This window comes from Antedon mediterranea, chromosome 6 (genome assembly GCF_964355755.1).
Source record: "Antedon mediterranea chromosome 6, ecAntMedi1.1, whole genome shotgun sequence".
Classification (NCBI taxonomy): domain Eukaryota; kingdom Metazoa; phylum Echinodermata; class Crinoidea; order Comatulida; family Antedonidae; genus Antedon; species Antedon mediterranea.
Genome location: NC_092675.1, coordinates 28,722,353 through 28,735,447, shown reverse-complemented (window position 1 = coordinate 28,735,447; position 13,095 = coordinate 28,722,353). Strand labels below are relative to the sequence as shown.

The 13,095-nt window shown below is 32.1% G+C and overlaps 2 protein-coding genes across 3 annotated transcripts; one reads left to right on the top strand and one right to left on the bottom strand.

The window, feature by feature from the left end:
• The first annotated feature begins 974 nt into the window (after positions 1-974).
• On the top strand, positions 975-4,806 carry LOC140051477 (syntrophin-1-like). The gene is made up of 3 exons (XM_072096699.1): positions 975-1,436; positions 2,756-3,015; positions 3,366-4,806. Exons 1-3 carry the CDS (start codon positions 1,277-1,279, stop codon positions 3,513-3,515), a joined length of 570 nt encoding a protein of 189 aa, XP_071952800.1. The 5' UTR covers positions 975-1,276; the 3' UTR covers positions 3,516-4,806.
• A 138-nt stretch (positions 4,807-4,944) lies between these two features.
• Positions 4,945-12,798, bottom strand: LOC140051255 (dynein light chain Tctex-type 5-B-like). 2 transcript variants are annotated; one of them, XM_072096402.1, is made up of 4 exons: positions 12,716-12,798; positions 10,168-10,293; positions 9,521-9,734; positions 4,945-7,386 (listed from the first exon to the last, which is right to left on the bottom strand). In XM_072096402.1, the coding sequence occupies exons 2-4, from the start codon at positions 10,287-10,289 to the stop codon at positions 7,183-7,185; spliced, it is 540 nt and encodes a 179-aa protein (XP_071952503.1). In that variant the 5' UTR covers positions 10,290-10,293; positions 12,716-12,798; the 3' UTR covers positions 4,945-7,182. The 2 variants fall into 2 exon arrangements, with proteins under 2 accessions (XP_071952503.1, XP_071952504.1); XM_072096403.1 differs by lacking the exon at positions 12,716-12,798 and adding an exon at positions 11,670-11,841.
• Positions 12,799-13,095: the final 297 nt, after the last annotated feature.

The window sequence follows — 13,095 nt, the reverse complement described above, 5'->3', positions numbered from 1 at the left end:
TTTTTTGTCCATTTCCCTGTTTTATCTTTATATTATTTATCACGCACCCGAAAGTGAAGAGATAGATAAATATTTATTTTCTTCGTTAAGAGATGTACGGTTTTCTACATTGTTTGCGCGAAAAATTGGTGATTACTATATCTTGACAAGGAGAATACATTTAACACGTACAACCCAGCCTATGTATGCATAAAAAGCATTAAAAAATACAGCACAATGCTTGACTATGTGTATAAGGAAGTGGAAGCTGTCCAGTACCACCACCAGCACTGAGTACCACTAAACACACATGGCTCTTACTTTACATTGGCCTTACATTAAGCTTGGTTCCTACTAGAACGTAGCGCAAGGACGTAAACGCAACGCAAGCGTTTTAACCAATGACAAGCGAAGTTATAGACAGTTAGCAATCACAAGCGAATAAGCCATCGCTTGTGATTGGTCAATTCACTTGCGTTGCGTTACGTCCTTGTGGTGCGTCGCTAGTGGGAACCACGCTTTAGTAAATCTTGGTTCCCACTACGACGTAACGTAAGGACGTAAAGGCAACGCAAGCGTGTTGACCAATGACAAGCGACAGTTCGGATAATCCATCGCTTGCGATTGGTCAATTACTTGCGCTGCGTTACGTCCTTGTGTTGCGCTAGTGTGAACCAAGCATAAGTAAGGGTACACATCGTTTGCTACGTTTCTTTCAATTTGTTAAACCAACGCCCCCCAACCCCTTACACCGCCTACATAGACCAACTAAATAACAACGAGCCTACATAACCATGAGAACACGATATCATTAAAATCCCATGAGTATTTTAACAACATAATAAGAATTGTAAAAGACGCAGCATAGGCAGCCTCAGGGCATTCAATTACTTTTTATAACTAGGTTTCACATTGCGTCAATAATCAATACATTTAGCAGCAAACAACTACTTTAACAAAAGGGAATTTTATTACGATTCCATTGTCATCATGCAGTCAGGGTGGATCTATACGAGTTATTAACACTCGTTCGTATAGTAGCGATCTACTTTATATTGAAATAGACCAGCCAATAGACCTACCAATAAAGCGCGTATTCTGATGAGAAAACTTATAACCTCGTTTTGTAAACCTAATTCATCACGCAATAATAGATTGAATATCATCTTAGACACCAATGGACAGTGACACAATGCACATAGTAATGTAGGTTGTGTTTGCGTGTAAACAACCGTGATTTGAACAGCAATTCTATTGAACCATAACAAATCTCTATCAATTCATATTGTGAACTTTTATGACAGTTAGCAGACAATATGCTGAGAGTTTATTATCGTATGTAAATACTGTCACAAAGCAACCGTTTTCTGTGGACTTACTTGTGGATCTTAAGACAAATAAAATGTCACAGTTTATTGAAATGGAGGACTGGGTTAGCTCCAGCAGTAGTATTGTAGGTAAGTAGCTGTTTGTATTAGAATTTGATAGAATGATAGGCCGATGAACTTCACCATCGTGTCATAATTCAATATCGTTTAACAATTGTTAATGTAAACATCGTTTCTAAATCTAATATCTTGTCCTTATCACATAATAATGAAAGCTGTAGGCTACTTAAAATATAGGTTCAATATATTTTAAAAGAGATGAGAAAGGGAATGCAATATCCGTACTTACAAAAAGTTTAGTATAAGGCCGACTTCGAATAATCAAGGAGGAAAAACTAATTTATTTTTTAAAGTACGATCACCTAAAAAGACTTCATTAAATGTAACAAATTAAAATTGTATCAATAACAGAGCTAATTTATTATCAATAAACCATATTAAATTAAGATTAAAGATTTTGTGTAATTTTTTTAGAGATAATTATTTCTTTATCCCACAATTCACACAATACATACCGGTAGGCCTATAATAACGTTTTTAAATATTACAATTATATGAAGAAAAAGATAGTATACACTCACACTATAAGCCTATATATTAACTCTAAAGCGCATATACATAATCAATATTTTATCGTTCTGTTTTCATCCCATCACAAAAGACACCGAATCCGCCCCACTGTGATAGAGGAAAAGCACGTTTTTAATACATGATTATTGATCATAACAATTATCTAATTTTGCGAGTAACGTACTACCATAATGTTGAATTGCTTGATGGGCCGGTTGACAGCCTAATTAAGGAAAACCAGGTAGGGCCTATCATGGCCTTATATTATTATAACAGTAACAACGTCATGGCTGGCATTATTAGGAATATTTTGAAGAAAAAAAATCAGAACAATTAGGCCCTACAGTAGAACTCGCCTCCCCCTTACACCTTCCCGTGAAACGAGAGATCGTATTCACACGGTCAACCCAAAAAGTTAAGTGAACACCCCCAAGGTCCCCGACGCAAACGTTGTTGGTCCCAATGGTTCTACTGTATTTAAACATAACACCTAATTTTAATTGCTTAACAAATAACGACAGAAGATTTTATATGGTCTACATGTTACATCAATGATTGACTTGGACGCATCATGGACTAAATAGTAGTTTAGTCCAGGAGGGAGTGAATTTAATAATGTCATTTCACTCCTTCCTCCTGGTTTAGTCTATGGTCACTTCATGTCATTTATAACGGCAACGACAATGATTATTAGAATGAACACTATATCAAATTTACATAAAAATCAAATACATAGTTTTCTCATCATTTTGTTCTACAATAGCCTATAAACGAAAAGATACCCGCGGTATAGGCCTATTCATCTTTATTCTCTCCAGAAAACGATAGCACAAGTTATGATGACGAAGAAGAAGACGATTCCTTGTACGGTGGAAGCGAATATGGAACGCCGTCGTGTTCTGGATGGTCAGGGACGTCGGAACAACAAGACGAACTCCGGACAGTCCATCTAAAAACCGGTGGCCCTGGACTTGGCATTACTATAGCTGGTGGGGTAAATAGCCCATTGGGGCTTGTACCCGTGTTTATATCAAGTGTAATGGAAGGGGGTCAGGCATATAAGACATCACAAGTTATGGTAAGTTGCAAATATTGCGGCACATAAGTGACACTGTTCATTGTTTAAATTGAACAAAGGAGACACGGATTACCGTAGATTAAAACAAATTATTGTATTTATTATATGCTAAAGTACATTAAAATTATATTGAAACTAAGATAAGTTTTAAATATTGAAATTTATCTTGTGTTCAACCATGGAGGTAAACTATGATGAAAAACAGAATATAAACGTCACACGCGATGGAAAATAAACATCTGATTATCGAAGAGCGATCGTTCATTAACATCTAATAGCCTCCACGACGAGCAGGACAATTTCAAGCTTTTATGATGCCGACTAATCAACACAATATTTATATTTTGTAGGTGGGCGATAGAATAATAAGCGTAAATGGAGAATCAATGGAGGGTAAATCACACAGTGATGTGGTGAAGACAATCAAGAAATCTGTGAACGTAACGTTAGAACTTACGCAAGGTCCTGAAAATATAATGCAATATTTAGAATTTGAATAAACATATTTATTTTTGTTGACGGAATGCCTATATAATACATTCTAAGGTTCATATAAAGCTCTCGCTACACTAATCTAACTAGTTTGACAAAAAAGTGTGATGTACCCAAATATGGTGATAATATGCCCAAATATGGTAGGAATATGACATCATCATGTCCATATATGGGCACGTCACGTTTTGTTGTCACATAAAGTTTGATAGTGTAGACAGAGCTTTATGATTATTGGAATTCATCAAATGTGTATGGTTCTATTCCGTATATGGGATGCCTCTATCGCAGGGTATACAGTTAATTTACATCTTTCACGAAATAAAAAAAGTTGGATGAGACGCAGACGTCAAAATTAAATAATTTTCCTAGAGTATGATTTGTTGGCCAGCGTTTTGAAATAAAGAACACACATGAATTATTATTTAAGCCTAACGATATTACAAATATTGACAATCAAACTGGAGATTTATTGTTAACAAACAAAAAGACGTGGACCAGAAGGAATTGACTAAAAATAATAAATCGAATGCAAACGTACACAAATGGCAATATTGTTGTATTAATCAATCAACCGTATCAAAGAACATTATAATAATCTATAGTTAGTGTATCGATTCATACACAATTATCGATTTAAACACACCTTGAACACATTAACTCAAATGTTGTTTCAATATATAAATTGGTTTGTTACGGTGACTATGGAAAGTTGATGTCAGGTTTTGGTTAATTTTAGCTTAATTTATTTCAATATTTTTTACCATTAAAATTATGTTTACGACTCACTTGGCATCTTGTCATTGAGGAACACACGTTGTTTCTCTTCCAGTTGCTGACGAACCTGTTGTAAAATGTGCTCAATTCTGTTCGATTTGTTAAAGGCTATATAAATACTGATTTTATTTGGGTAGGTAATGTGTATTTTTAAGCACTATTAATACTATCAAACTAGTTTGACAAAAAAAGTGTGATGTGCCCAAATATGGTAGCGATATTCCCAAATATATGGTAGTGATATGACATCATCATGTCCATATATGGGCACATCACATTTTTTGTCACATAAAGTTTGATAGTATAGACAGAGCTTTAGAAGTGGAATTCTAGCTTGGTGGTTAATATGCTCGGCTACCATTCTCTCAGGGTCATTGGTTAAAAAATCCCATCAAATATCAGGATTTTGTTTTCTCTTGACCAAAAACCCAGACTTCAGATTTATTTGGAATCCCTTATGTATGTTTGTTCTGTGAGGATAGTAAATAATTTTATTTTGGTTTGCAATATAAAATATAGAAGAGGAGTAAATAATAGATTATTTTAAAATATTATAATTGTTTTTGTACGTTAAATAAAATGAATGAAATGTACACAAAAGTTGAAACAGATTTGTTTATTTTCATATTAGCTAAATTTCTGAATTCAACCAAATATACAATTTATGTTTAATACAGAAACATTATAAATATATCATAATATATTATTTTATGAATAATTTACTAGGTTCATACATTATTATAAATTGATTACTAAATGATTTACATTGAACAATTATGCTTATAAAAATATTATGATCATACCATAATTTACAAATAAAAAACATTTCTGGACGGATTACGAATGTATACATAATTAAAGGACCAAAAAAATAGATTGCGAACTGGGTATATGATATTGTTTTTATTCCATAATACTAAAAATAATACTTTAATGTTCAATAAATAATTTATAATAATTCAATATAATAATCAAGAACAGTCCTTTTTATTTAAAAATGAACAATGACAAAAGAAAATTGAAGTCATGCTTATCTGCCTTATACTATTCAAGTAGCCTTCTGGTAACAATACAACCATACATAACATTATTTTTTTTTAAACGAACAATTTAATAATTGTTAACAAAATAACTGATCCAAGTAATGAATATGGCAGAGTGGTAAAAAATCGGAATCGTTCGTGCACATGTCAGAGACACAAACCTGAAAAATTCATAACACCTAATTTATGATCAATTGTGGGAAAACCAGGTCAAAGGTGACACATTATTTTTACATTTTTTAAAACAATCAAATCTTCCTGTATATACACAAACATAACTTAATATACACAAACATAATTTATTATTATTTTTATTAAATTCTTGAATTGTATTTTTATTTTATATATGAATTGTTCATTTGGTTGATATTCAATTGTTAAAAAATTACTAAAATACATGATTGGAAAGTAAAATATACTGGTATTAAAAATATATTTATAACAATAAATTAATTCAACATATATGCAGACTTATGTATACTTATCATGATTCAGAATACATACAACCTGTTTACCCATTTCGGATTGCTGAAAAATTTACAATTTAAATAATTTTTATAAGCGTGCATGATAAAGTTACGGATTAGATCGGACAAAGATAAAAATCAATAATTTATAAGCTGGCTTCGTTTACAATGTAAAAACATGTCAATTAAACAGATGGTAACGACAGGTATTAATTAAGCAGATAAAAAAATGTGGTAATTTCAGTGAAAATATAATGACCACAATATTTGGCCTCAAAATATACTAAATATTGATATCATTATCATGCATTAAATTTGCATGAAGATTAGATACTTTAAAAATGTCTTATTTCTTTTGCTAAAAATGGTTTTTATATAATTATTCCAAAACAATTAAACAGTAAAACACCACATTTGAGACATCCCTATTCAATTGACACTTCTATTCTGGGGACACCGCTACACTCAGCAAACCCTTTACAATACTTTGTTGCGTCCCGACCCTCTTAATGGGGGGGGGGGGGGGTGTTCTACTGTACTTTACTAAAACTATAAAAACAAACCTGTAGCAATGAAAAAATTACAGTTGGTTTATAAAAAGAATGTAAAGAGGAGTTGAGTTGAAATAAAACCCGATAAATACAGATTTTCTAACTAACATGCAAAAACAATTTTTGATTTTGTTTTTTTTATACTGTAAATATTTGTTTACTTATTTACAACACACACTTATATGATACCTCAGGACAAATAATTATGGTAAGACAAATAAAACAAAATAAAAAGTAAAACGGAGATGTTTGTAACAACATTTTTTTAAGTTAAAATATAATATGTTTTGTTAAAAGATCATAAAAAAAAGTCAGAAGTTGGTGGACATGTAAAATGAAGGTTTAGTGATGGCTAAAAGCAGAAGCTGAAGCAAATTAAAATTAATTCATACAGTCAACTCTCTCTCTCCGGACAATTTAGGCTGGCCTAATATGTCTAGTATTAAGAAAAGTATTTGGAATGTGTTTTTAATGGTAAAAAGGAATTTGGGGCTTTTTGTTCCTTAAGAAAAATCTGGTTTTGGGAGAATACAAACAATCCTTTGAGTATTTTCATACAAAATTATTTCACATTTTGGGGCGGCTCCAGGAATTTTTAAACAGGGAAGGGCAAACATGAATATTTATTTCAGCTGTCAAAAGGGGGAGCACGCGCCCCAAGCACTACCTTGGATCAACCCATGACGCTAAATTTTTTTTGGTTAGGTTCCTGGTCCTCCTCACAAAACATACTTGATTGTTTGTCAACTAGTGTAAGTGGGTAATAGTAATTTCTCTTCCAATAAATAAGATAAATTCAAATGTCTTTTAACTGCTTTTGAAACTGACACCATCTTACTATTCATAGTAGACACCATAGACCATCGCTACAGCAAAAAGTGAGTTGTTTGCGAATTGATGCGAAGAGAAGTTATCATTGGAGTCGTCCCACAAACAGCGGCTTGACACTCGCATACCTTGGTCATTGAGCTGTCCTATGTGAATCACAACAATAATCTTATAACGCTTCAATCGTAGGTCCTTCACTCTTGCTTTTACTACCTGCAAGTACCAACATAAGAACAATTATACAACCATAAATATTATGTTTACTTATATTTATACAGTATTTGTTTTTATTATACTGTAATATTTATTTCACAAATAATAATTATGTACCATCTAGCGATTGGTTTAAAATGCATAACATAACATAAAATGCATAACATTACGGTAGTTATACCAGAGACATAACATAAAATGCATACATTACATAGTGTAGTTATACCAGAGACATAACATAAAATGCATAACATTACATAGTGTAGTTATACCAGAGACATAACATAAAATGCATAACATTACATAGTGTAGTTATACCAGAGACATAACATAAAATGCATAACATTACATAGTTATACCAGAGACATAACATAAAATGCATAACATTACATAGTGTAGTTATACCAGAGACATAACATAAAATGCATAACATTACATAGTTATACCAGAGACATAACATAAAATGCATAACATTACATAGTTATACCAGAGACATAACATAAAATGCATAACATTACATAGTGTAGTTATACCAGAGACATAACATAAAATGCATAACATTACATAGTTATACCAGAGACATAACATAAAATGCATAACATTACATAGTGTAGTTATACCAGAGACATAACATAAAATGCATAACATTACATAGTTATACCAGAGACATAACATAAAATGCATAACATTACATATTGTAGTTATACCAGAGACATAACATAAAATGCATAACATTACATAGTGTAGTTATACCAGAGACATAACATAAAATGCATAACATTACATAGTGTAGTTATACCAGAGACATAACATAAAATGCATAACATTACATATTGTAGTTATACCAGAGACATAACATAAAATGCATAACATTACATAGTGTAGTTATACCAGAGACATAACATAAAATGCATAACATTACATAGTGTAGTTATACCAGAGACATAACATAAAATGCATAACATTACATAGTGTAGTTATACCAGAGACATAACATAAAATGCATAACATTACATACTGTAGTTATACCAGAGACATAACATAAAATGCATAACATTACATAGTGTAGTTATACCAGAGACATAACATAAAATGCATAACATTACATAGTTATACCAGAGACATAACATAAAATGCATAACATTACATAGTGTAGTTATACCAGAGACATAACATAAAATGCATAACATTACATAGTTATACCAGAGATTTGGAAGCTGGGAAAAGCTTGCAATCTTGTTCAACATGTTCTATTGTATTTCTCTTTTTCATTTAAAATAGTGAAATCAATTTGTAACTCATCATTAACAAGGAACAAGTATTATAGAATTTTATAGAATCTTTTAAGCCCATCCTCAGGTATAAGTCCATCCTCAGGTATAACATTAATAAAAAAGAAAGAAAACCCCTAAATCTTCTATCGGGATTAAAGTGTCACCGCCATTGATTATGAGTTATAAATCGCAAAAGGGCCATTTGTGTCATCACGCTAAATTAAACACTCATTCACTCTATTGGTTGTTTTTATTGTAATGCGATGTGATTTTGAATAATTGATGACTAATATGGCGTGAAGCAACAAGTTCGAAGGTTTCACAAATTATATCATAATTGATAATGACCTTATATTATTTACTATAGTGAACCTATAGTACTATTTTAATTGTAATTATATTTATTAATATAATTTAATATTATATAATAATTATATAACAATTTATACCAGCTGAATTCAAAAGAAAGTTATTAAGATTATTTACGACAAAACACATTCTCTTAATCCATGATATCAAGATCTGGCATAAGATTATGTGTACCGTGTATTCGTATGACAAGATATAGGAATTCTTTTTATCCAAATTCATTTTTAATCAGGTTGTATGGCGGTAATTTTGTCACTTAACTCATTTGTATTTAATTTATTATTACTGTTTTATTTATGTATCTGTTTTTATGAGCTCTGTATTTCATTGGAAAGCAAATTTCCAACATTTATTGGACAAATAAATATATATCTATTTATAATATCTATCATTATCAATTGAATATTAAGTTATTTTTTTATTGATAGCTTGCTTGAACCAGGTCAAAGGTTAGCTGTTAGGAAGGTTTTAAAAACAACAGCATACAGTACCTCTGATATGGTCTTGGTCATCTGTTTACACAACTCAGGCTCATACTTCTCCTCACCCAGGTAGCCTTCAAGAGCATCTTGTAGAATGTCTTTTATCTGTTTCACTGGGAATTTTATGGTGGGATTTAACTGATAGGTCGGCTCAAGTTTCATGTTATGTCCCACACGAGTGATTTCGTTAGGGTCGTCCATAAAGGATACAGTGCTCATAGACCTATTATTAAGAAGAATTAATAAAATACATGTTTATTCATGAAATCCATGATAATACAAATACAGTAGTCAACTAAAAAACAAGGTTCAAAAAGTGATCCACCAATGACCCTCATTATGAAAACATTTTAAATTTAACACAAAATTATTAATTTCATTGACATGGGGACATCACGTTAAAGTTTGATAGTGTAGACAGAACTATTTTTGTCAAACTTGTTTAATAGTGTAGATAGAGCCTTAGATTAGACATTATAGAGGGCAGTATTGACATTCTGAATTGCTGTCAACATTTTATGGTTAAAATGAAACAACAGATAAAAGTACTTTTCTGTAGATCATAGACTAATAGTAGGATAAAGTTATGACATTTGATGATAAAATATTATATATTAGTGTATTATTTATTAAAATAAAGTATGTGCTTATCTCACCCTGCTGGCCGATATCTTCCACCGTACTCACTACTGCTCATGAGTGATGATGCGCTTCCTCTTTTCTTCAAAAGACGAGCTGCTTTGTCTCGAGCCAAATCGGAAGAATGTTTCTCAGACATCTTTCTATAAAAGGAAAAGTACATTCATTATTTGTCTTATAAACTTTACAAAAATTTTGTAGGCCCGATTTCCAGATGATTTTTTCTTTAATAATAATAATCACAATATCGTCTTACCTTACCATATTCATTTTATCTAGAGGGAAGGATTTTTTAGGTTTTGAGGGCCAGAGAGGTAGATCTGCTCAGCGTATAGGGAACGCACTAGTGTGTTGGATCTGATACACTTTACTGATGGAACTGTAAATAAATAATTATAAAACACGACCACGAAATCCAATCGCTATAATAAAAACACATTTTCATACATCCCCCGACTCAACCAAGTCCTACTATGAAACCTGCATAATCTAGGCCTAAGCTAGGTTATCATAGGCCTATCCTACCTGCAATGTTAGCCTAGCTTATGATGGTCCTGTCACGATAAATATGGCCCGGGGCCAAAATCAGTCCGGCCGGACCAGTTTTGGCTCTAAAATTGTGGCCAAAAGCAGTCCGCCACTGCCAAAATCGGTCCGATCTTTTCTTCTGTCGATTTTAATTGAATTACTAGGCCTATGATGCTGTTTTAAGTTGTTTATGGCTAGAAAAATATTCCATGATATATATTAGTAAGTTATCTTGTCGGATAAATACTATAAATAAATGTATTTTATTATCTAAAAACATGACTTAGGTGTTCACTCATATTTCGGCCTGCCACACACTCGCATGAACGGGTATGAGGCGCTGATATTACCAGCTAGATTTTATTTATGATTGAGGCCTTTTTCCTTCCTCAGCCTAATCAATATTGGATAATTGTTTTATAATAATTGTATTGAATTGATATATTGATTGATTAACCATAAATAATTAATAAATTAAATTGTTTTTAACATCATGGGGAAACGGATGGATTAATGGATTAAAAACAGGCAGAGATACATATTGTATACAAAAAGCCTAACAATTAGTACTAATTATTGATGAGTTACTACTAATAATGATAATAAAAAAAACAGGCTTAATTTATAATATTAAAATAACAAATAAAACCCCATAGTTTTCAATATAATGACTAATCATGGCCTTTTTTTAATGATTATGACTCATTTTGCACACCATATATTTGTAAGACCGGACCATATTTGGCGGCCAAAAACAGTCCTACTGCCCGGACCGATTTTATCCAGGTCCGGCCGGACAGGTTTTGGCAGCCATAAATGGTCCCCTGGACTGATTTTGGCAGCCAAAACTGGTCCGCCGGACCGATTTTGGCCCGGACTGATTTTGGTGTGACATTCCTCCTAACTAGTTAGTAGGGCGCTAGTTCCGTTTCGCACCTGTCGTTTATTTCGACTCAAAATTGGTTAAGTAACTTTATCGTGAGTACCACACCTTAGAATTAGGCCTCAAAAATACTATTACGAAGGAGATCACACAAAAAGTAAAAAATAAATCCTTTAAATTGATGAATTTACAGACGTGTTTCTCGCACATCGGTTCGTGAATTTCGCATACTCCATGTTCAATGTTGTTGTTTCTATGGAGCGCCAAAAGAGCAATCATAATAGAGGGCTAAATACTCAGTAAATTACGTATATTTAATGCATTTATTGATGAAAATTACGTTCAATTTTATATTTTGTCAATGTCAATGCAACAAAAATATTACTGTTGATACTGTACATGGTTTTTGCAGGAACTTTTAGGAATGAAAATCGACAAATTCATCATCATACATGTACTGTAGTGTATTAATAATATTCCTCTTAGTCTTTCTCTTAGGAAGGCGTAGGCCTAGGGTTGGTTGCTATTTGAAAACAGCAAATTATTAGCAGTAAAATGTTACAGCATTTTTATTGACAAAATATATTAAAATTAAACGTGTATTTCAATAATAAATGCAATAAAAGAAGACGCATTCCACTGAGTTTTTAACCATCTATTGTTGTTGCTCTTTTGGCGCGCCATAGAAACGAAAATATTGAACTTCGAGTATGCTAAATTCGCGAACGGTATGCGAGAAACATGTCTGTAAAATCGTCAATTTAAGGATTTATTTGTTACTTTTTATGTGATTATTCTTAATAAAAGTACTTATGTGGCCCAATTTTAAGGTGTGGTATTCACAATAAGTTGCTTAACAATTTGGAGTCAAAAGGAAGTCGAAATAAAAACAGGTGCGAAACGGAACTAGCGCCGTTAGGAGGCCTTTCTCTCTCCCCACCAGACTCAATCTGCTGGTGCATGCTGGGTAGGCCTACTAGCTAGTCAGGCTAGAGTAGGCCTAGTTAGGCCTAGAGAGGGCCTATATAGATAGTAGGCTAGGCCTAGCCTATTAATTATTAAAATTAGGCTATATTTTTGGATCTTATAGCTGAATTATTTGCTTTTTCTTTTATATAACGATAATTAATATGATTACTATTAAATAAACTCACTTTTCTCGTTTTAAGTGATTGTTATACACTTTTTTAGATGGTTTGTTAATCAGTTGGCATCATCTCAATGGCAACAGTAAAAATCACTATCTATAAAATGGGATGATCCATTTTTGTAAAACACAATCTGATTGGGTAGGTATAGCCCCTTATAGATCAATTCTACCCTTTTCACCAATCACACAAAACTTGCCGTAGTCATTATGGTTATAATAAAATACGAAAAGAAGTATGCTAAACATATATAAATTTGTAATCAATATTTGTAAAATTAAATATAATGTATACAATATTTAATGAATGATAATTTCAATTTATAATAAATTCAAAATTGAATTTTATATTTTTTTTGGCAAATATTTATGTGTTTTTAACGGAGT

Excerpts from the sequence above, each read along its gene's own strand:
- LOC140051477 (XM_072096699.1), top strand. The coding sequence starts at position 1,277 with ATGACAGTTAGCAGACAATATGCTGAGAGTTTATTATCGTATGTAAAT. Across the intron at positions 1,437-2,755 it reads CTCCAGCAGTAGTATTGTAG|AAAACGATAGCACAAGTTAT; the intron begins GTAAGTAGCTGT and ends TATTCTCTCCAG. Across the intron at positions 3,016-3,365 it reads ATAAGACATCACAAGTTATG|GTGGGCGATAGAATAATAAG; the intron begins GTAAGTTGCAAA and ends TATATTTTGTAG.
- LOC140051255 (XM_072096402.1), bottom strand. The coding sequence starts at position 10,289 with ATGTCTGAGAAACATTCTTCCGATTTGGCTCGAGACAAAGCAGCTCGT. Across the intron at positions 9,735-10,167 it reads GGAAGATATCGGCCAGCAGG|GTCTATGAGCACTGTATCCT; the intron begins GTGAGATAAGCA and ends TCTTAATAATAG. Across the intron at positions 7,387-9,520 it reads TGACCAAGACCATATCAGAG|GTAGTAAAAGCAAGAGTGAA; the intron begins GTACTGTATGCT and ends TGGTACTTGCAG.